This window comes from Aquarana catesbeiana, linkage group LG04 (assembly GCF_042186555.1).
Source record: "Aquarana catesbeiana isolate 2022-GZ linkage group LG04, ASM4218655v1, whole genome shotgun sequence".
Taxonomy (NCBI): Eukaryota; Metazoa; Chordata; class Amphibia; order Anura; family Ranidae; genus Aquarana; species Aquarana catesbeiana.
The window spans coordinates 113010138-113034755 of record NC_133327.1 but is presented as its reverse complement, the minus strand read 5'-3'; the positions used below and the strand labels follow the sequence as shown (position 1 = coordinate 113034755).

At 42.9% G+C, this 24618-nt stretch overlaps 1 protein-coding gene across 3 annotated transcripts in view; it reads right to left on the bottom strand.

The window, feature by feature from the left end:
* Nucleotides 1–24618, bottom strand: part of FBXO25 (F-box protein 25) — a 68679-nt gene that overhangs the window by 7929 nt on the left and 36132 nt on the right. For 2 of the 3 annotated variants that reach the window (XM_073625466.1, XM_073625467.1), the window contains exons 9-10: nucleotides 15104–15247; nucleotides 5440–5466 (exon numbers count right to left, since the gene is read on the bottom strand). In XM_073625466.1, coding sequence (XP_073481567.1) covers nucleotides 5440–5466; nucleotides 15104–15247 — 171 coding nt within the window. The remainder of the gene's footprint in view (nucleotides 1–5439; nucleotides 5467–15103; nucleotides 15248–24618) is intronic. The other variant, XM_073625469.1, reaches the window with a different exon arrangement.

The following is a 24618-nucleotide window of genomic DNA, read 5'->3' as shown; positions in this document are numbered from 1 at the left end:
TACACACGATCGGAATTTCCGACAACGGATTTTGTTGTCGGAAAATTTTATAGCCTGCTCTCAAACTTTGTGTGTCAGAAAATCCGATGGAAAATGTCCGATGGAGCCCACACACGGTCGGAATTTCCGACAACACGCTCCGATCGGACATTTTCCATCGGAAAATCCGACCGTGTGTACGGGGCATTACAGCTGGACAATGACCCAAAGCACACGTCAAAAAGCACCCAGAAATGGTTTAAGACAAAGCGCTGGAGAGTACTGAACTGAACTGGCCAGCAACGAGTGCAGATCTAAATCCCATAGAGCACCTGTGGCGAGATCTCAAAAACAACAGTTGGGAAAACTTCCAATCTGAGAGACCTGGAGCAGCTGGCAAAAGAAGAGTGGTCCAAAATTCCAGTAGAGAGGTATAAAACTAATTGATGGTTACAGAAAGCGATTGATTGCAGTTATTTTTTCCAAAGTGTGTGCTACAAAATATTAAATTGAGAGTGCCAATAATTTTGTCCAGTCCATTTTTGGAGTTGTGCTTGGAATGTGTCAGATTTGGCTTTTTGTTTCTACACTTTTTATGTCATACCAACAAAAACAAAAGAAAGAAACATAAGAACATTTGTAATTGCAACAATTTTCTGGACAAAGTGGAGCATTATCTGAAGAAATGTAGGGGTGCCAATATTTTTGGGTATGACTGTATATCTAAAGTTTTTTTTTTTTGTTAATATAAACATGTATATGCCTTGTATTTATATCGGCCTTTCACAACTTTTATACCTCTGGAAGAACCCTTGAACTAAATTTCAGGTCTCCGGGACACTAAAAACTTTTGTGCTTTTAGATTCTAACCATTCCCCATTTCTTCATAGATCTCAATTTATACAGCACTGATTATGAAAGCAAACACACATGCAAATAATAAAAGGTCAATCTGCCACTGCTCAAGAATTGCAACCGCTGTAGGGACCTTCCTAGGATTCCACAGATCACTGGCTAAGAAAGGGAGATTTAAATATACATCTAATATATCTTATTAAATATATCTTCAATTAATATTTTCTCTGAATCTATTGTTTTGCAACAAGGTCCTCAACAAAAAATCTTCCCATGCTGGATTTATGTCTTTCTGAGCCAGTAATGAGCTGAAGTCTGCATAATCAGCAGTAACAGTGGGTTAGGGCAAAGCCATGTACCATGTCTGCTACACCTATGGGCACTTTACACTGAAAGATTACATTAATAGCAGCCAACATTTTCATTTGGGAGAGATGAAGGGAGACACATCACACGATGGAATCATGAATAGGTGGAAAGACAAGTTAAACATAACATGCATGAATGCAGTTAATATGCTACCATTTAAAAAAGGTGGGATTAAAGAATGACTCTAGGCAACAAGTAGAATAGGCTGCCACTTTACCCAAGGCAAAATCTTCTCTAGGGCTTTTGGGGGATTGCTTTATGCACTATGTCTGGGCATACAGAGGCAAGGGGCATGAAAAGTGTAGTTAAAGGACCAGTGAGGAATTGGGGGAAGGTAGGAAAGGTAAGGATGTAAGTGGAAGGCAATAAAGGGTAATAACCAGGCCACCAGACCCTCCAAAAATAGAGACGAATACATGGACTGGGTAGGAAGAACCCCACAGCCTTTCCAAAGCGGCTCCTGAGAAGGCATGAGCTTCGGGCAAACCCAGCCTGTTCAAGGTTTGCAGTTCGGTGAACTAAGGCAGTAGTTCGGCCACCAAATTTCTTAACGCACAGCAGGGTCTCTGAACCTCCGTCAGCTGGCTTGGATGTGCCAATAATGATGCTTTGTTATGCACTAGCCCCCTCACTATAAAAAGATATTTCACATTGGTCTGCTTCCTGGAATAAGATCTAGACATCCCAGGAGGCAGCGGGCGGCTACACACATTATCCTTGCCTAGGCAAGGATTCAGGAAGTGCATCCATTTAAAAATAAAAATATTTTAAATTTTAAAAAGAAAACAATCTAAGAGCTTAAGAGGGATGGGAAGGAGACAGAACAGAGGAAGTGCTATTTGTAGGTGAAGGCCTGCTTTAAAGTTAACTTTTGTTTCAGGGTGTCTTTATTCATTTTAGGGATTTATTGGTTGGTTGAAAGGGCTGTTTTTATAGTTTGTTTTTCCTGACAGGCCAAAAAAAAAGAAGAAAAAAAAAAAAAGGGAGCAGACTTGTTTCAAGGGTGGTATTTTGCAGGTTTCTTTTGGGGGTTTATTGATTTTTACTTTATGTTGATGGGGCCTTTTTTAACTTTGAGATGCTCAAAACACAGCATTGACTTGTTACTGACCATCTGTTCTTGGAAAAAAATAAAATGAAGTGCAAGACCAGTGTGCACCTAAATTACTTCACATTAGATCATTCACATTAAGCACATCTCCCTATCCCCCAGATAATAAATTAAAGTTAAAGAATATGTAAACCCAACATTTCATATTCCTGATATGTGCCCGCTGTACCATGTACTTGTATGAAAAAGTATCCTGTTCTCTTTGTATTGCTTCCTTTGTGTGAAATCCCTGGTGTTCCTGCCAGTCCCTCTGCTTTCCTATTAAAAAAAAACTGATACGGGCATTTGAGCACAGTGGTCAGTTCTCTAGTTTTGCTGGGAACTCAGCCTGCCCTCCTCCAATGATCAGTCTTGTCCTTACACTCCCCTCCATGCACAGCACTGGGAAGATCAGTGGGCTGCTGCTTCTCCTCCCCCAACTCCCCCAATACTTATGCAGCCGAGAACAGAGGGAAAGTGATCGCATATGTATTTAATATATTTTTTTTATTTATTAAAAAAAAAAAAAAAAAAAAAAAAAGAAGAAGGAGGGTATTTATAAAAAATTTTTTTATCTATAAGCAAAATGTTTTCCCATTTTGTTTGTCCATTTTTTTTAAACTGAATGTTTTTTTGTTGTTGTTTTTGTTACAGTATGAGGGTTTACAATCACTTTAAATTGAAATCGGTTAGGTCGATTATTCCAGGCTAAATTTTCTGCTGGTCGATTTTAAACTGCTCTATCACCTGCAGTCTCCTAATTTTGGTGGTAGAATCACTTTGTGTTCATGTAAGCTCTAACGAGCAGGGCCCTCTGATTCTTCTTGTACCAAATTGTAATGTAACTGTAATGTCTGCCCTCATGTTGTAAAGCGCTGCGCAAACTGTTGGCGCTATATAAAACCTGTATAATAAATAATAATAATAATAATAATAATAATAAATAGGTCTAAAATGTATATTTAAAATTGGCCAGCAGCAGGAATGTTTTAAACTTCTGTGCCATCTGTGACTCATTCATGGCCAAAAAGGAGCAAAAAAAAAAAAAAAACAAAACAAAAAACCCCCCAAAAAAACATGAAATCGGCCCATATAGAATTAATGGGGTTTTTCAGTGTTTTTGCATTTTAGGCAAGATTCGGCTAGCCCTATGTGACCCGAATATAGACAAATTGGTGGTAATGCATGAAAATGAGATTCCATCATGTAAACAATATACAAACATGCGTATGGAATCAATTTTTTTTTTTATTACAGGCAAAACTAGCAAACCAATAGGCTTCGTGACTTAAAAAAAACATTTGTAAATTAAAGTGACTGAAAAGCCAAAAAACTTTATTTTTCACATTTGTATAGAATATTTAAGGGTTAGAACTTAGCCAGTTTTTCATTTCTTTGTGTCCCCTGATGATGTCCCCTTTAGAATGGGTTATGAAAAACATTGTCTCTTGTACAGAAACGGAGGGGAAAAAAAAAATCTAAATATTTGAGTTGTCACCATAATATAAGAGAAGAAATCTCCCAATGGGAAAACTTGTTCCAGTGACAACTATATAAGTGGGGATATCACCTTGCTCTGGAGAGATCCTCTCATTGGAATTTAGATGGGAATGTGGAAATTAAATGCTCCAATAGCATTCACCAGATGACGTTCTGTGTGACAAAACATGTAGGGTGGAGCTGCATGCTAACATTGCTTTCTCGTGATCCCCGAAGTGCAGGTGTTTGTATACTACTGGAGCATTTTGTTTCCATATCTCCATCTAAATTCCAACGAGAGGATGTTTGGTGGAGAACTACCATAAATGCACTGTCCCCTGGGGAGATTGTATGAAGCCGTTCCTGATGACCTTATACTGAGATGATTCGGTTCTGTGCCTTTTAGACCCTTCTAGAGTTAGAAGGTAATTTACAGTGGATAAGCGTGCACTTTTTCTATAAGAGGTTGTGGTTTTTCACAAGGCTGATGGATACCCAATAAGTTTGTAAACTCTTAAGAAGAATTCTCTATCACTTACGTGGACTTCTATGATGTAATATTTTTAAATTTTTTTTTGGTGCAAAAAGAATTGAATATAATATAATTTATCTATTTTAATAGTGCAGCTCAGAAATGAATGATTTATCATACTGTGCCAAATATCTCAGGGTTGAGTTGCTGCTTTACACATCATTGAATTTCTTTTTGTATATTGTACATTACTCAAGTGCAGTTTTTGCAGGAATTTTATATTTCATTACTTTTGTTTGCTTTCATTTTTACAGCTATAGACCTTTTTGGTGGGTTCTCTGCAATTTTAACTTTGACTCCTTAAAATCTTGCATTTTTTGTCAACTGCATATGTATTAATTTGAAGCGATTCCTGACCATATGAATACTGGATTTCCTTATCGCTGGTTCAATGTTCTTGTTGATCTCCACCTGATGCTTATTGTTTCTTCTTGTGACAGCAGCAGCTGATGATGTATTTATTCTCCCCAGTCATATGGAGACCCACCTCAATGACTAAACCCCATAGGCGGAGTGAAATGCGTGGGGGAATGTGACCTGGACGAGCCACACTCAGGCTGCTCTCATTACCATAACTATCTGGATCTGATTGTGTGTGGCATTTCAGGCTACTTCCTTTCTCTATATTGAATAGAACATGCCAGGACGGGCTCCTTCCCAGCCTGCACCCCAAGTGCCACCGGACTTGGGACATACTGGAACCTGGAGTGGCACCCCTAATTTTCTGAGTGTGGATATTACATTATTGGAAGAATGCCGCTTGAACCATTGCCCAAGCTTAAAAAAAAAAAAAAACAAAACAAAAAAAAAAAAAGCGCATTTTGCCGTACATACACTTATAACTGGAGAATAAAATATGTTGTAGATCACAGTAATCAGATGACACTGAGAAAAACAGCATTGTGGTAGTTCTGGATGAGCAGCTCCATCTTTGCTCTGATATGTTGCTCATAACAAGATCATTCTCTCCCCTTTATGCTTGAAAATTAGGTTACAGAGTGAAAAAGGAGAAGCTTGCTGGTTGCTAGGAGAACATCAGACAGTTATCAGTTCAGAAACGTTCACTCATAGGGCCTTAAACATATATGGAACATACACACCATGAGATATCCTGATAGAAACATGCACTAAATACCTTAAATATAAGAGCTAGCTGACAGTCCTTTACACATAAAGAAGACAAGCAGAAGAGGAACAATGAGAACCTTCATATTATAATTATCATGCTATCATAAATTATAAGGCTGTAATAGATTACCACTCAAGATCTGAGGATGGCTAAATAATTAGCAATAGTACCTGTAGTACTGATGACATGAGCTGCATGGAATTTGTATGTTCTCTTCAGAATACAATTGGATAGACAATAGATTTGATAGACTTTAAGGAGGTCAACAAGAACACTACTCTACCCTACAAAACTAAGTCTTGTACTTGAGTGATACACTTTACACTAAGCTTTGCTGGTCGCCAAGCAGAACACAGCACATCAGGGAAAACACAACACCGTATATATATTATATGAAGGAGGAGAGGAGGATAGGTCAGTTGTTGCAGAAAGAAAGAAGAAAGAAAACAGGACAAACAGCCTATCCTCCCTTAGCCCTGTGGGCTCCTTACTGGCTGCTGAATACAGTGTGAGTTATAGCAATGCACTCAGAATGTGTAAAAAGCAAAATGCTAATGAACTGAATTATCCTATCACTTTTAGGTTACTGGTGCCATTATTACACGCTAGCACTAGAACACCTATTTAAGCACCTATCACTATGACCATAACTCCCACTGTTCTTTGTTTGGAATCAAATCCATTGTCCCTTTGTCCTCTCAATTGTCCATCTTGGTCTGATGAATAGATCTCTATAATTAGATGTATTTTCTAAATGTTATGAATGTACTATTAATACATCAGAAATACATATTTTTTCATTTATTGTGAGGCACTTGCTGGCAGGATTGTGGACTGTGCGTATGTGTCACCTTGGTTTCTCACATACACATCCACATGGCTGATGTGATCAAAAAACAGACTCTTGTTTTCTCAAATCTTACATTTCTAATATGTGCCCTGGAGCCCAGAGACTTTGTAAAAGTTTGAGGTAGTATAAAGCCTCCATTTCTAGGTTCACATCTAACATGGTAGCTAGACCACATTATTAAAGAGGAGCTCCAGGTTCCCACCAAAAAAAAATCAAAGTCAGCATCTACAAAGCTGGTAGTTGCTGACTTTTAATAATAGGACACTTACCTGTCCTGGAATCCAGCAGTGTCCTCATCCGAGCCAATTTTTCAATCAGCCATCGGGTGCTGGCACCACCTTCTTGACTAAGGGAAACCAGCAGCGAAGCCTAGTGGCTTCACAGCCGGTTGCCAACTGCTGCGCTTTGTTAATGGGCCAGCTTCGGGGGGGGGGGGGGCAACTTCCGCCGTCTCAGTTCAGAGCCAGAAGTGGTTACCTGTCTAAACCAGGTACCCACTCCCCCCACCCAAAAGGTAGCCTTGCCAACAGTGCGCCATTGTCATACCCCTAATGAAAAATCAAATAAGCCAGGCGCAAAACTGTCCATTCAGAGGTAGCTGCTATTAGGGTATATTAACAGCCAGCAGGGCTGACTGTCAAAATGCAACACCTGCAGCACGATAACCTGTGCCAAGCAAGCTGTGTAGATATTTTTTCTGTTGTTTCGCCTGCATAAATCTATGTGTGTCCAGCTTTAGTATAAGCTCTGCAGAAAGCTTTATATAGGTGAGCTGACTGACGTTCATGTTTTTCTCTCGCCTTCTGGGTAACAATGCTGACTGTTGTTTTAGGGAACCTATAAGGGGACACCCTGACAGTTAGGAACCGGCATTTTGTTTGTTTTATGTGATTGGCTTCCTTTACAAAGCACTTTGAGAGAGACTAGGGCTTTACTGAAGTCCTGAGCTGGGTGCTCTCGAACGGAGTGTTGGTGATTGAGGTATCGGTGAGGAAAGAGGGTGGTCATATCGGATGACTTCTAGAGCTTTGAGTCCCACTGGTTGTGGGTTGGTTATCGGAAGTGATCTCTTTTCCTGAAGGTGTAGGGAGAGCCCCATAGTACGAGAATAATTTTTTATTCAAAATTTTCGAGTTCCTCTTGAGATAATGTCAATTGCATGAAGGCCTGCCATCTGGGAGATCTGGGAGTAGAAGTGTGCATTGGGTGCTTTGTGTTTGAGGTCGGTGTTGAGTTTGTCTTTGTGCAATAAGTGTAAAAGTTCCCGTTTGATTTGCAAGATCTTTGGATTTTTTAAAATTGCTCCTCTGGCGATTAGGAGACAGATCAGGGCCCAGTCCTTGTATGGTGGATAAGTGTTGGGGGACCATGGTAGTAGTTGATTGTCCCAGTACCCGAAGATGAGGAGCAGGGGGTCTTTATGTAGTTTCAGCAGGGTTATATCAAATATGTAGGAGATGACTTGATCCCAAAAGGTGGAGATGAAGTAGCATGCCCAGAAACGGTGAGTTAGGGATGGTCTTGGCTGGTGGCACAAGGGGCAGTTGGCAGTGCCTGGTCGTTCTTGTCCGAGAGGAGAGGTATATAGGCACGGTAAAGAAGAACTTCCTAGTAGAAGTTTCTGTACTATTTCTGTGTCAGGAAAGTCTCTACCCCAGTTTGCTGCTTATGAGGATGCGATCGTAGGAGTGGTCTTTTGCAGGAGAGGTTTGTAGTTTTCAGAGATTGTATAGGAGTCATCTTGGAGCAGTAGGTCTGTAATGGTCACTTTAAATCTCTTATGTTCCTCTCTGCGTGAGTTCCGTATAAAGCTGACACATTGCCCAAAGTGGAAAGCATGAGATTGATAGAGGGAGAATGTTTCAGCGATGACTGAAAAGTTATGGGGGCGCCCTGTTTCCACATCACAGAGTGGAGAATTTTTTGAGGCCTTTTTGTTGCCAGATGAAAAAAGGTTTATGCTCCATTCCCAGTGGGAAGCTTGGGTTACCCTGGATCGGGAGGTGCCCGGACATGAAAGGAGAGAGTTTTAGGCTTTTTCTTACTTCTTTCCAGGCTATGGCTGTGTCCCATAGGAGAAGGTTATGTTGTAAGGGTGAGCAAATAGATTTCCATTTGCAGTGAATAAGGGCCACCAAGGAGTAGGGGTGGGCCATTAGAGATTCCATGGAGTAGTTTGAGTATTGGGAGGATTGTGATATACAATCTATATCTATCCGGAGTAGACATGCTAGGTTATAAGCTCTGACATTTGGAAGACTAATACCCCCTTCGCGTCTGGGAAGATATAGTTTTGTAAAGGCAATGTGTGGTCATTTATTTTGCCAGATAAATTTAGAGATGGCTTTGTATAAGGTTTTTATATCCTTGTGTTACAAAAGTAATGGAATCGTTTGAAGTGGGCATAGTGAGAAAAACTGACCATTTTCACTAAGTGACATCTTCCCAGGAGCAAGAGGGGCAGATCCATCCAGTTTACCAATTCTTGAGATATTTTTTTGACCAGAGGGCGGTAGTTGAGGTGGTAAATATAGGAGGGTAACTTCCCTATTTTGATGCCCAGGTAGGTTATGTTTGATTTGGCTACTGTGAATGGTGGGCCCAGGGAGGGTGGGAGAGGGTGCCTATGGGGAGGATTTTGCTTTTGCTATAGTTTATGTGGAGACCCGAACACAATCTAAATTCATTGAATACTGTTTTAATAGTGGACATGTCAGAGGAGGGATTAGCTTAGAATATGAACATCGTCGGCGAAAAGGGATGTGCGCGAGTGCGCATGCGCGCGGGCACGGGAGCGGGCTTTCTAAACTATTTTAAGCCGGAGGGAAGCCGCAGAACCCTCAGCCCTCTTGGGGATCACACTATGAATCGCAGAGGAGGGGGAAAAACGAAAAAAAAGAAACCCCCGACATCAAGCTACTCGTTCCGTTCGGGGAGCGCTGCAACACAATCCCCTCCTTCCAAGATGGCGTCGGGCCGGAGGACAGAGACAGATGCAGAGCGGCAGGTGAGCGGGACCCAGTGCAACCAAGCCCCCCCTGCACAAGGAGCCTCCTCTCATAACACAGCAGCTGCTGACATAGATGGCACACGGGACCTCTTCTCCTCTCAGTCACAAGAAGACATGATAAGATCACAGAAGGGTGAGTCCCCACGGTTTTCTCTCTCCCCCTCCCACACTTATCAGGGAGAGGGAATGGATGGTGCTGTTTCCCCAGCGTGCTCCATGGAAAGGAATATGGCTGAAATAGCTGAACTTGCCCTAAGCCAAAATAGCACAGGGAGTGAACATCCTCCCCTGCCTCCTGCACCATATTCAGGGGATTCTGTCCTACTTGCTCGCTTCTCAGCATTACTGCAACAAGAGTTGTCCAAAGCCTGTCAATCAATCACAGCTGAAATGAAACATGACTTTAATGATATAGGAGAAAGACTGGACACTATTGAATCTAAAATGGATGGCACAGTGCGGAGGGTTAATCAGAACTCAAGCATGATATCCATGAAGCCAACGCCAAAATTGAAGATCAGGAAAATAGATCCAGGCGCTATAATTTCTGAATTCGTGGTCTACCGGAAATGGTGACTGACCTAGAAGAGGCAGTGCATACACTTATAAAAAAGAAAGAAAGGCAGTGCATACACTTATGCAGGATTTGATCCCAGACATTACGCCACAGCACATGGAAATAGATAGAGTCCACCGAGCTTAGACGGCCCCAAGACAAGATGGCCCCCCAAGGGATGTTATAGTTAATCCGCATTTTTACAGAACTAAGGAACAAATAATGACCGCAGACCGCGGTAGGAATGAAATCAACCTCATGGGACATGCAATACAGATTTTTGCGGACATTTCGCAAATGACTATCCAAAAAAGATGGGCTCTAAAGCCATTACTGGCACAGCTCACTAACCGCCAAATCAAGTACCGCTGGTCATTTCCTTTTCGTTTGTCGTTTACCTTTAAAGGGAAAGACATATTCTTTTGCCAATTTTCCGGATGGAGAAGATATCCTTATGGGCCTTGGCTTAATATCCAGGGAATCATCATCCCCAAAAGCACGACCAGAATTGGATTGCCCAGTCTCGCCCCTGTGGGAACAACGCCAACGATATTCTTCTAGAAGACGACACCCAGCTGCTGGACCAGATGGATGACGGAGCAGAACCCTCCTCTGAGAAGTATTTCTTCTAAAGTGACAGTTGATATCACTGTAAGCCCGTACAAGGCTCCCCTTCAGGGATTTGAAACTTACACAGTTGGCTGTGGTTGAGCCAGTTTAATGTGTCTTTAAGACACCAATGTGACTTCCTTATTTCTGGAGGGATGTGACCCCCTCTCCTTATTGGTAGATTAGAATTAGAGCTTCTTAATCAATATTTGTTGCTTTAAACATGAAGATTTTATAATATAATTGAAAATGACCCCCTAGTCTGGTTTAGTTTAGCCCAGTTGGACTCAAGTTAACATAAAATGTTAGTTCATTAGATTTGCTAGACCCCCCTCCCTAATAGAACAATGTTTTATAAGGAAAGTGCCGGGGCGGAACCGTATGCCACTTCTTGGCGAGCTTGTCGTCATCAGATAGGTGGTGACAACCTCGCTCAACTCGATGGAGGCTTTGGTCTCCTGGACCCTTATGCACATGTTCTCAATCTCATATCAGTTGTCTATGTACTTTATTTCTAGGGGGGACATATGGACAGTGGTCCAGTTCATCTTACCCCAACAGTTTTCTCATTCCTTCTTTCTTTTTCTATTTCCTGGAGTGCACCCCTACAATCGAAAACTGAAGAGCCTCATCAAAACATCCTCTTCCAGATGGAGATGGCGAACACCTACAACAGGCAAGTACAGTCTGTTGAACCATAATGCTAAGATCATTAGTGCCTCATTCCCATACTCACATACTAACACATAATGTCCAAGGCTTAAACTCCCCTACGAAACGAGCTAAAGCATTTCAAAATTACCATAAATTAGATATAGATTTCCTAATTCTCCAGGAAATGCATTTTTCGCGTACCTCAGCTCCCGACACTTAATTGCTAGATATCCCACGTACTATTTATCGAACGGCCCAGACAAGAAAAGAGGGGTAGCGATTTGTATTGCGAAAAGAGTTCCGTTTATCCCCACCACAGTTATTAGAGATAAAGAGGGGAGGTACATCATGGTTGTGGGGAAAGTGAATGAAAATGGTCTTACACTTATATCATATTATGCTCCCAATACGGGTCAGGTAACATTTTTTGAAACTATGCTAAAAACTCTGATGCCACATGTACAAGGTCGAGTTATACTGGGTGGAGACAGCAATGTCTCCCTGGATCAAATCTTGGATAGGACCAATGCACACAAACCTGTTGTGAAACATATCCCCAAACAGGGCGTTAAACTAGCCCGGATTTTACACTCCTACGACCTCGTAGATATTTGGAGAGATTTTCATCCCACGACCAGAGATTTTACTCACTATTCTCAAGTCAATAAAACATACTCGCGCATAGACCACTTACTCACACAATCCTCACTATTGCCATCAATTAAGTTGATTAAAATCATGGTCAGACCACTCACCAGTACTAATGACACTGACCGACCTATGGATGAGACCAAAACCCTCAACCTGGCTGCTACACTACTTAATGATCCCATCATATATGCTGAAGTAGAGAAAACCCTTCAACAGTACTTTACTGACAATCATGCTAGCGACACGTCCCCTGGCATTAATTGGGCAGTACATAAAGCCACCATTCGCGGCAAACTGATCCAAGTGGCCTCCAGAAATAAACGCGACAATGCTCAGAAGATACAGCAACAGGAAGACGAGTTACAAAAAATAGTTCAGGAACAAAAATCTAATCCTCATCTAGACTTGCGCCATAAAATAGATATAGCACGGACAGCATTGAAACTTAGCCTCACAACCAAGGCTGAGAAATACCTCCGCTGGTCTAGACATCGTTTCTACACCAGGGGAGATAAACCTACTACCCTTTTGGCTAGAAAGCTAACCCCGCGTCCATTTAATCCCGCCATGCCGAGAATACGGACAAAGGATGGGATACCCAAAATCCCCAAATAATAATCCAAGAATTTTCGAGGTTCTTTACTAAGTTATACAACAAACCGAATTCATTTTCCAAAGCCCGGGCAGATGAATTTTTCCATGATATTCCATTACCACGAGTTGCACAAGAACACATAGAGCTAATGGAAGCAGATTTTACAGAGGGGGACATTTCGGCAGCTATTAAATGCTTGAATCCCACGAAAGCACCTGGCCCAGATGGTTTCACAGGTCACTATTATAGAGCAAAGGGGTAGAGCAAAGGTCAGGTCCAGAGGGCCTGAAGCATTTTGGAGTGTCTTTCCTCTGGCTTCTTTGGTCCAGAGGGCGATTATTTGGGGCGACCCTGGACGAGGAATTGGAGTGCGAGTCAGCGCGAAGTGTACGCAGGAAGGCTTTCGCTTCAGAGGGATCTGAAAGGAGAGCTGGTCACCGATGGGGGCCTTGAGGCAGAGAATTACAGGGAAAGCTAAAGTGAATTTCACCTGCCGCTGGTGGAGTTCCGTGTATATGTGTTGAAAGGCTTTCATTTTCTTGGAGACTTCGATGGAGTAGTCCGCAAAAAATCAGAACTTTGATTCTGTCTATTTGAAGGGATCTGGACTGCCTGAACTTTGGCAGGATGATGGCCTTGTCCGAGTAGTTTAGGCATTTAGCGATGATCGGGTGGGGAGTTTTGTGGTCGGAGGTGAAGGCTCCCATGTGGTGGGCACGTTCTACCGTGCAGGGGCCAAGAAGACTTAAAGCGGGGGTCCACCTATCGTTTTTTTTTTTTGGAGTTCATTCACAAACTTTTCTTCTCATGATTATCTACTCACATGTTCTGTGTAATAAGTCTGCCTGTGTCAGATTTTGTTGTAAAGAATAACTTATAAAATTCACTGAAGGCGGTTTCCATCTTCATTGTGGGCATTTGAAGCCCACAAGCATGTATTTCCTGGATGCGGTGAATGCTGTGCTCCCAGCATTCACCGAGATGTTGTGATGACGCTGTTGCACAATGCATGCTGGGAAGCCTGAGACTAGCTCCCAGGGGACTGTGGGAGGTCTGGGAGAGGCTAGAAACACGCCTACTCCCATGGGAGGAAAACCAGGAAGTGCTAAGAAGATTAGAAAAAAAAAGGCAATTACGGCGATTTAAAATTTTTTTACACAGCATGTCAGCACCTAGGCAAGGAAGAGAATACATAGAGATAATGTTCAAAATTTGGGTGGAACCCCGCTTTAACGCTTCTGGGATGTGTCTGGTGCAGAATTCAGTGATGGCTGATGTTTGTAGGGATTCTGGGATGCCCACAAATCGCAAATAGCTCCTTCTGGATCTATTTTTCAAATCGTCAAGTTTTTGGAGTACATACTAGTTTGTTTTGTCCTGTGCCTGCTCCGTGGTATGTGCCTGGTATAATTCTTCCTCCACATTGGAAAGGCGGTGTTCAACCTCGTTGAGCCTGGTGGCGTGTTCCCCCAGTTGTTGCTTAATCTGCTTCATCCCTGCCTTCTCCACTGAGGCAGCCATCATGGGGGACAGAAGTGCGGATACCGCCTGAGCTATACGCTTTGTGCTGCTGTCTCCCTGGTATGAGGAGGGAGAGGCATGGTGTGAAGAGGGAGAAGCTGTGCAGCTTCTTACCTCCATGTCTGGCACATCCGCCGCGTGATCTGGCAAGGCCGAGACCGGGGCCTCGATTTTGCGGTTGAGCTGTCAGGGCCGTCTGTTATCGCGGGTTGTTTTTTTCGACGAAGAGGTCCATGGGTGTGCGGGGGTCACCCGAGGGGGATGCAGGCAGCAGTGGAGGGTCGGGCAGGTATTTTTATGCCGATTTGAGAGTCGTACTGCTGGAGTTGAGGAGAGATGCAGCTACTCCATGCGGCACCAGAACCAGAAGTGACTTGTCGATTTAAAGTGCAGAAAAAAATGTTCCTGGGAGTCCCATCTTGTGCATGGATTATTGCTGCTGACACCATTGGAGTCTGTCTCCCTTGCAACATATTATATATACATACATACATACATATACACACACACACACACACACACACACACACACACACACACATACATATACTGTATATCAGATGGTTCATTTCAAAATTCCACATTAGTAAACCGCTAGGTTTTTTTTTTTTGTACCTTGCATGGTAAAGGCATAATGTGCTAGTATGCATCGCATACTAACACATTATGCTAAACCTACCTTAAAACCAAGCCCTTCCAGCGCTCAGATGTCAGAGCTGCAGGCGCTCCCATCTTCACCTGTCTTCCTTCAGGGTTTGCGGACTATGGTTGTATGATGGTGGTACATATGGTTATAAGATGTTCAAGCACAGTATTGTACTGCCATCTGAATTATCCGTTAAACAGATTCTTAATTAATCTTAACTCTCACTCCAAAACACAAAACATGTAAAAATCATAAGCCATTTGTATTGTATTGTGGCCAGAATATCTTAACAAACCACCAGCTTGAAAAGCCCTCAAGTCTGGTGAGCCCAATCCTGAACTCTTTCCAACGTAGAAAAAAAGTGTCACTTTATAAGGGTCCCTTGAGCTTAGTCCCTGACCACATCAAGCAGGACATGTATTGTAGCAAGGAAGGTGTTATCAGGGTGTAATTTGGGCCTGATCTCAGGTCACCTATATATATTTGTGTAAGTACCAACTGTGTGTTGTATTTTGTGAGAATCCCACCAAAGTATAAAACACATTTGTTACAATGAAAATGGCTGTTAAATCTTTTACCTTCCAAAAAAGAATGCTGCAGTGACGACACAAGTGCAGTGTATCTCCATATTCTTCCCTTTTTGGATAGAACTTCTGGAGTCTGAAGAACATCTGTTTCCAGTCAACAACACCTTTTTCTGTCAAGATCAAGTGTTGGTGAAACTAGAAAAAGGGACAAAAATTGAAAGTAAATATACGTATCGCTTTATAAATAAAAATGCATACATCTACCACAAGTAATATTGACAGCTGTAATGAAAGCAACTTAGCTAACAATAAATGACAGGGTCATATTAAATAAGTTAATAGCTTCAAAAAGTAAATATGTAAATGTTTCATGACCTCATCACCACCCCACCAAAAAAAAATAAAACAAACATTAAAAGAACAAAAACTAAAAACGCACACAACAAAATTAACAGAAACACTGCACTTCTTCCTGGAGGAGTGGAGGACCTGAACTGTGTGTACACATTCAATATTCAGTCTGCTATTGGTTTTCTAGTTAATTCTGGTACACACGGGGTGAATATCGGCCGGTTCAACAGAAACTGGCCGACATTCGAACAGTGTGTTCATAAGCCAGTCAGACAGAAGCCGGCCGGCTTCAGTCGAACGGGCATGATGGAAAACCAGCATCCGAACGGCACTTGCAGCCAATGGCTGGGAGCGATGACCAGTGATTTCTACTGGTGGTGGTGGGGGGCAGTGCCCCTGTCAAAATACAATAGCTCAGTGGAGGAGACTGCTGTACTACTATCACATAATTAGTACAGGATCTCCACCCAAGCTCAAGCTCTCAGTTTTTGTACCAGGCATTGGGACCTACATTTTGGCGTGAGCTGCAAAATGATTAGGTCACCATGATCACACTAGTATATATAGAAAAGAGGGCGATGCAAGACTGCTGAACATGCTTATTCAATATAACATTTTACAATCACTGGAAAATAAGGCATACTGTGATGGTAGTCTGTTACCCTAGAACAAGCACTGTCATGAGCCATGCAAATTTGCTTTTGGTGCAAAATGCAACAATCTCTCCAATGACCAGAGAGTCCTCTCATGCAGAAATAAGTGTTTTCGGCCGCTAGCAGGGCGCTTTTAACCCCAAAAAAGGGGTAAAATCTCCCGTTTTGCGGCACTTTCAAAACGCTTTTAAGGCACTTTGAAAGTGCTGCCCATTCATTCCAATGGGCAGGGGCATTTTGGGAGCGCTGTATACAGCATAATCAGCCTTACATAGTTACATAGTAGGCGGGGTTGAAAAAAGACACAAGTCTATCCTGTGTGTGATTATATCATGTATTACATGGTATACCCCTGTATGTTGTGGTCGTTCAGGTGCTTATCTAATAGTTTTCTGAAATTATCGATGTGTCCCGCTGAAACCACTGCCTTTGGAAGGGAATTTTACATCCTAACCGCTCTTACAGTACAGAACCCTCTACGCAGTTTAAGGTTAAACCGCTTTTCTTCTAATTTTAGCGAATGGCCGTGTGTCTTATCAAATTCCCTTACGCAGAAAAGTTTTATCCCTATTGTGGGGTCACCAGTACGGTATTTGTACATCGAAATAATATCCCCTCTCAAGAGTCTCTTCTCTAGAGAGAACAAGTTCAGTGCTCGTAACCTTTCCTCATAACTAATGTCGTTCAGAATAATAAACTGGTGACTCGCGCTTTTGACAAAACACAGTGAATATAAATGTAAAGGTGGTCAGACATCACCTTAAACAAAATTCAAATATGCATATAATCATATATCCAAAAAAGAAGGGCATGTGCAAAAAATATACTAGCAACAAAGGCTGCAATATGTTGTGCAACAATATTTTAGAAGGTTGTGAGTAATAGTCCATATAAGAACACCCGAGTATGGTGTAAAAATCCAGTGAAGGTCCAGTTATATGGAAACATAAGTGCTTAGGTCCACCAGAAACACTTTGCCCTCTGCTATTTTTTTGCTCACCATCGATCTGACCTCTGTCTGCCAGACTCACTGGCTGTCTGCCACAACCAACAGGGAATGATTCAAGTCCCAGATGCTGCGGTCAGGGAGGAGAGAAAAAGTGAGCAAAAAAATAGCAGAGGGCAAAGTTTTTCTTCCTGTGGATCCATCCATCTGTACCACAGTCCCTGATGTCGCATCTTGGCTTTATGGTGGTCCGGAGCAGCAGGATTTAACAGCCTACTCAGACCCTCTGTAACGGGGGGGTCATGGGTTTCTGGTAAGCGGCCAGGCACTCTATTTATGGTGGTGGACCCAAGCTCTTATGTTTCCATATAACTGGACCTTCACTGGATTTTTACACCATACTCGGGTGTTCTTATATGGACTATTAATCACAACCTTCTAAAATATTGTTGCACAACATATTGCAGCCTTTGTTGCTAGTATATTTTTTGCACATGCCCTTCTTTTTTGGATATATGATTATATGCATATTTGAATTTTGTTTAAAGTGATGTCTGACCACCTTTACATTTATATTCACTGTGTTTTGTCAAAAGCGCGAGTCACCAGTTTATTATTGTTTACGTTGTGTGTTTGTGTCACATATAGGATTTCGCAGCTTATTTTTTATAATTTACTTATAATTACCTTTTTGTTGCGCAGTTATTTCCACGTTTTCTTTTTAATGTCGTTCAGAGCCTTTAATAGTTTTGTTGCTCTTCGCTGGACTCTCTCCAGTTCCAGCACATCCTTCCTGAGGACTGGTGCCCATAACTGGACAGCGTACTCCAGGTGCGGCTGAACCAGAGTCTTGTAGAGTGGGAGAATTATCATTTTAACTCTGTAGTTAATCCCCGTTTTAATGCATGCCAATATTCTGTTTGCTTTGCTTGCAGCAGCTTGGCATTGCCTGCCATTGCTGAGCCTGTCATCTACTAGGATCCCCCAGGTCCTTTTCCATCCTAGATTCCCCCAGAGGTTCTGCCCCAGTGAGTAGATTGCATTCATATTTTTGCCACGCAAATGCATTATTTTACATTTTTCTACATGAAAAACCTAATTTGCCATGTAGTTGCCCACCCCATTAATTTGTTCAGATCTTCTTGCAAGGTTTCCACATCCTGCGGAGAAAATGATTGCCCTGGTTAGCTTAGTATCATCCGCAAATGCAGAGATTGAACTGTTTATCCCATCCTTCAGGTCGTTTATGAATAAATTAAATAGGCTTGGTCCCAGGACAGAACCCCGGATGACCCCACTTTCCACCCCTGCCAATTTTGCGTACTCCCCATTTATCACCACCCTCTGAACTCGCCCTTGTAGCCAGTTTTCAATCCATGTGCTCACCCTATGGTCCATGCCAAGTGACCTTACTTTGTACAGTAAACGTTTATGGGGAACTGTATCAAATGACTTTGCAAAATCCAGATACACCACGTCTACGGGCCTTCCTTTATCTAGATGGCAGCTCACCCCCTCATAGAAGGTTAATAGATTGGTTTGGCAAGAACGATTCTTCATGAATCCATGCTGATTACTGCTAATGATACAGTTGTATCATGTACATATACGTGTATATAGTGCCTCATCATCCTCTCCAAGAGCTTGCATACACTTGATGTTAGGCTAACTGGTCTGTAATTCCCAGGGATGCATCTTGGCCCTTCTTTAAATATTGGTGCTACATTGGCTTTTCTCCAATCAGCTGGTATCATTGCAGTCAGTAGACTGTTAGTAAAAATTAGGAACAACGGTCTGGCAATTACTTGACTGAGTTCCTTAGGGACCTCTCGGGTGCAAGCCATCTGGTCCCGGTGACTTATTAATGTTACGTTTTTCAAGTCTATTTCTAATTCTGTCCTCTGTTAGCCATGAGGGTGCTTCCTGTGACATATAATGAGGATAAACATTGCAGTTTTGATTACTGAAGCACCCAGATTCCCTTGTGAAGACGGAGGAGAAGAATACATTTAATACCTTCACCATCTCTCCATCCTTAGAAACCAGATTCTCTTCATCATTCTTTATGGGACCAATATGATCTTTCTTACTATTTATGTAATAAAGAATTTTTGGGGATTTTTTTTACTCTCCTCCGCTATGTGCCTTTCATGTTCTATCTTAGCCGCCCTGATTGCACTCTTACATTTCTTGTAACATTCTTTGTAAAGTTGGAATGCTGATGATGATCTCTCAGCCTTGTATTTTTTTGAAGGTCTTCTCCTTTGCTTTTATATGCATTTTTACGTTGGAATTAAGCCACCCAAGACTTTTATTACCCCTTTTAAATGTATTTCACATTGGGATGCACTGGCTAATGCCCTTATTTAATATGCTCTTAAAGCATACCCATTTCTCCTCAGTGTTCTTTGTTCCTAAGATTTTATCCCAATTTGTATCTTCTAGCAAGGCTCATAGTTTAGGGAAGTTGGCTCTTTTGAAATTCAGTGTCTTTCAGTGTCCCTTACGTTTCCTATTAGTGTGATATATACTGAAATGAATTGACCTGTGATTGCCGTTTCCTAAATTGCCCTGTATTTCCACTTCCATGATCAGGTCTGTATTGTTGGTAATCAGTAGGTCTAGTAACGCTTTGTTTCTAGTTGGTGCATTTACCATCTGACCCATGAAATTGTCCTGCATGACATTTTGGAACTGGCGAGCCTTAGATGAATGCGCGGTTCCTTCCACCCAGTCTATGTCTGGATAAAAATTAAATACCCCATTATGACACTTCCCATCCTTGCCGCTAATCCAAATTGTGATAGGAGGTCTGCCTGCACCTCCTCCCTCTGGTTAGGGAGTCTATAGCATACTCCAAGTATTACTTTCTCCTTATTTTAATCCCTTTGCAGCTCTACCCATAAGGATTCCACCTCCTCCCTTGCTCCCTTAGTGATGTCATCTTTCACATTCAATTATACATAATTTTTGAGATACAGGGATACCTTTTTTACCCTCTCTATACCTGCGATATAAGGAATGACCTTGAATGGTTGCCAGCCAATCATGAGAGCTGTTGAACCAAGTCTCTGTAATTCCTACAAATTCTAAATCCCCCTCGTACAACAGTAGCTCTAGTTCTCCCATCTTGCCCGCCAGACTCCTTATTCTCCTTCTCCATTTTATTTTCCTGCTGATTTTTTTTGCTCACTTATATTTTATAAACTATTAATAATCAAAACTTTTTTTGTTTGTTAATATTTTTACACCTTTAAACATATATTTACATTTTTCACATTGAAAATAAAAAAAAATGTGGCTATGATAAATTCCCTGCCTTATGTTTTTTTATTATAAGCTAAAAATGGACCAAAAAAAAAAAATGCTATAAGACTATACTTTCAGGGATAATTTCTATAGTTCTTGAATGTCGAAATGTGCTCTAAAGTGTACAAAAAATGCTATTATCTCACACACATACATACACACACAGTATCTCACAAAAGTGAGTACACCCCTCACATTTTTGTAAATATTTTACTATATCTTTTCATGTGACAACACTAAAGAAATGACACTTTGCTACAATGTAAAGTAGTAAGTGTACAACCTGTATAAATTTGTGTCCCCTGTACACCCCTAATTGAAAATGTCCAAACTGAGCCCAAAGTGTCAATATTTTGTGTGGCCACCACTATTTTCCAGCACTGCCTTAACCCTCTTGGGTATGGAGTTCACAAGTGCTTCAGAGGTTGCCACTGGAGTCCTCTTCCACTCCACCATGACGACATCACAGAGCTGGTGGATGTTAGAGACCTTGCGCTCCTCCACCTTCCGTTTGAGGAAGGCCCACAGATGCTCAATAGGGTTTAGGTTTGGAGACATGCTTGGCCAGTCCATCACCTTTAACCTCAGCTTCTTTAGCAAGGCAGTGGTCATCTTGGAGGTGTGTTTGGGGTTATTATGTTGGAATACTGCCCTGCGGCCCAGTCTTCGAAGGGCCCTTAAAAGGATCATGCTCTGCTTCAGTATGTCACAGTACATGTTTGCATTCATGGTTCCCTCAATAAACTGTAGCTCCCCAGTGTCGGCAGCACTCATGCAGCCCCAAACCATGACACTCCCACCACCATGCTTGACTGTAGGCAAGACACGCTTGTCTTTGTACTCCTCACCTGGTTGCCGCCACACACACTTGACACCATCTGAACCAAATAAGTTTATCTTGGTCTCATCAGACCACCAGACATGGTTCCAGTAATCCATGTCCTTTGTCTGCTCGTCTTCAGCAAACTGTTTGCGGGCTGTCTTGTGTATCATCTTTAGAAGAGGCTTCCTTCTGGGATGACAGCCATGCAGACCAATTTGATGCAGTGTGCTGGGATCAAGGCTTGTAAGCCGGAACACATGAGCCACTGTATTTTTTTACTTACTTTTTTTATGCACCAATAAAGAAGCAACAAGGACGTTTGGAGTTGCCGGTTCTATTCTTTGTATGTCTGCACCGGTGTGAGGGAGAGCATCAAAAGCCAGAGCACCCACTGTGGATTTTATTACAAGCCTTCAAAGCACTTACAGTGATTTTGAGCGTTGCATTATCTGCTTTTAGCAGTGTGTGGCATATGGTCTGAGCACTGACAGGCAGTGGCGTCACTAGGGTTGGTGTCACCTGGTGCGGTAAAACATGGTGTCACACCCCCCCTGTGTATCCTGCCTAGCGCCCAGCAGGCAGTGCATGGTCACAGGGCGCACCCCAAACCAGTCCCTGTAAATGATAGTATAGGGTGGTATAGTGGCAGGTTAGGGTAGTGTAGGGTGGTATATGGCAGTTTGGGGTGGTATAGGGCAGGTTGGGGTGGTACAGGACAGGTTAGGGATCTATGCAGTAACAGTTTGCAGTACCTTATAACATAGCTGCAGATGAAGACACTTGAGGCGGCTGTGTCCTTGCCTCTATCTCCTCCTTCAGCCGCGGGATCCGCTAGAGTAAAGAAGTCTGTGGGAGGAGTGGCGGATGCAGCCACACCCCCAGCTGAAGAAGATATTGGAGTTCCCCAAGGGTTAGCTTCACTGACTTGGGAGTGTTACAGACAGCCTCCTTCGCACCCCTTCGCACTGCTCCAGCCCTGCAAGTGCACGCAATATAGTGCACTGTGTAGTGGCGGCCCCCGGTGCGGGCCGCACCCTCTGCCCCCCCATAACGATGCCACTGCTGACAGGCTGACCCCCCACTCCTTCAACCTCTGCAGCAATGCTGGTAGCACTCATGCGTCTATTTCCCAAAGACAACCACTGGATATGACGCTGAGCACGTGCACTCAACTTTTTGGGTCGACCATGGCAAGGCCTGTTCTGAGTGGAACCTGTCCTGTTAAACCACTGTATGGTCTTGACCACCATGCTGTAGCTTGGTTTCAGGGTCTTGGCAATCTTCTAATAGCCTAGGCCATCTTTATGTAGAGCAACAAATTATTTTTTTCAGATCCTCAGTTCTTTGCGTTGAGGTGCCATGTTGAACTTCCAGTGACCAGTATGAGAGAGCGAGAGCGAAAACACCAAATTTAACACACCTCCTCCCCATTCACACCTTGTAACACTAACAAGTCACATGACACTAGGGAGGGAAAATGACTAATTGGGCCCAATTTGGATGTTTTCACTTAGGGTTGTGCTCACTTTTGTTGCCAGTGGTTTAGACATTAATGCCTGTGTGTTGGAGTTATTTTGAGGGGACAGCAAATTTACACTGTTATACAAGCTGTACACTCACTACTTTACATTGTAGCAAAGTGTCATTTCTTCAGTGTTCTCACATGAAAAGGTATAATAAAATATTCACATAAATGTGAGGGGTGTACTCACTTTTGTGGGATACTGTGTATAATATATATTTATTTACATATTTTTTTGTTTAAGCAGGTGGCACCGCATTGGGGCAATTTTACCAAAAAACTCAAGCAGCTGTGCATGGCAACCATTCAGCTTCTAGCTTTCATTTTCAAAGCTTATCCGAAGATAGAAGCTGATTGTTTTACTATGCCCAGCAGCTCCAGATTCTGTCTGCTCCAATTTTTATAAATTTCCCTCATTGTGTCTCAATTTCCGAGAGGCATAGTGACTGCTGAGCCATTTTACAGTGAGTAGAAAAAAAAAAAATCCAGTTTTCTCTTTTGTTCATTGACGGACACAGCACTTCCATTCTTGACCTTAGAAACGTCCCAAAGCAGTGCCACAATGAGGGGTGGGAACACAGAAAAAAACAAAACCCCCGTAAGGGGAGCCAAAACCTCAGATGGCCTCCTGAAAAACTTTGCGGCTGAAACATGCATCCGAAGATGCCCAAACATCCACCTTGTAAAATTGGTGAAAGTGTGCACGGACGACCAGGTAGCCGCCTTACACACTTGAGAAAAAGATGCCTGATGTCGGAAGGCCCAGGAAGCACTAATCGCCCTGGTAGAATGCGCCATGATAGGAAAGGCGGGCACCCGCCCCCTAATGGCATAAGCCTGGACAATAGTCTCCAAAGAGAAATAGTGGCCGAAGAGGCTGCCAGGCCCTTCCTCGGGCCATCCACATTTACAAACAGCGAATCTGACTTCCGAAAAGGAGCCGTAATCAACAGATACACACAGAGAGCCCGAACCACATCCAAAGAATGCAAGGCGACCTCCTTAGGGTGAGACGGTTGAGGACACAAGGAAGTAAAGACAATGTCCTTGTTTAGATGAAAGGCAGATACCACCTTAGGGAAAAACGAGGGATGTGGACGCAGCACCGCCTTATCCTTGTGGAGAACCAAATAGGGAGAATTACACGACAAGGCCGCCAGCTCAGAAACTCGCCGAGCAGACGCAATAGCCACTAGAAAGACAACCTTCTGAGAGAGCGTGAGTAAGGGGATCTCCCTAATGTTCTCGAATGGTGGCTTCTGAAGTACAGAGAGCACCAGATTTAGATCCCACGGAGACAGTGGCGAGCGTACCGGGGGAGCCACATGTCGAACCCCTTGAACAAAATGTATGCACCGAGTGAGCAGCCAACGGCCGCTGAAAAATGTCAGAGCCAATATTTGCCCCTTGATAGTGCTCAAAGCCAGCTTCTGATCAACCCCACAGTGCAGGAACACAAGGATCTTAGATACCAAATAGGAGCGCGGATACCACCCCACAGCCAAACACATAGGAGCGCGGATACCACCCCACAGCCAAACACAAAGAGATGTAAGCCTTCCGGGTGCGATAATTAATCCTCCGTGAAGTGGACTTACGCGCCTTCAACATAGTAGGAATCACAGAAACCGGCAACCCCCGGTCTCTCAGCACCTGGCTTTCAATAGCCAGGCCGTCAAAGCCAGAGACGGTAAAGCAGGGTGGAATATATCAGTCCCTGGGACAGGAGGTCCTCCACCATCCAAACCACGTCGGGGTACCATGGACACCGAGGCCAATCTGGAGTGATTAGAACAACCGGTATCCCCTCGGTCTCTATCCTGTGCAGCAGACGAGTTAGGAGCTTTAGAGAAGGGAAGGCATAAATGAGCTGATAATGTCCCCACGGCGCCACCAGCGCGTCCGACGCATCCGCCAAGGGATCCCTTGTTCTGGAAACGAATCTCTGCACCTTCCGATTGA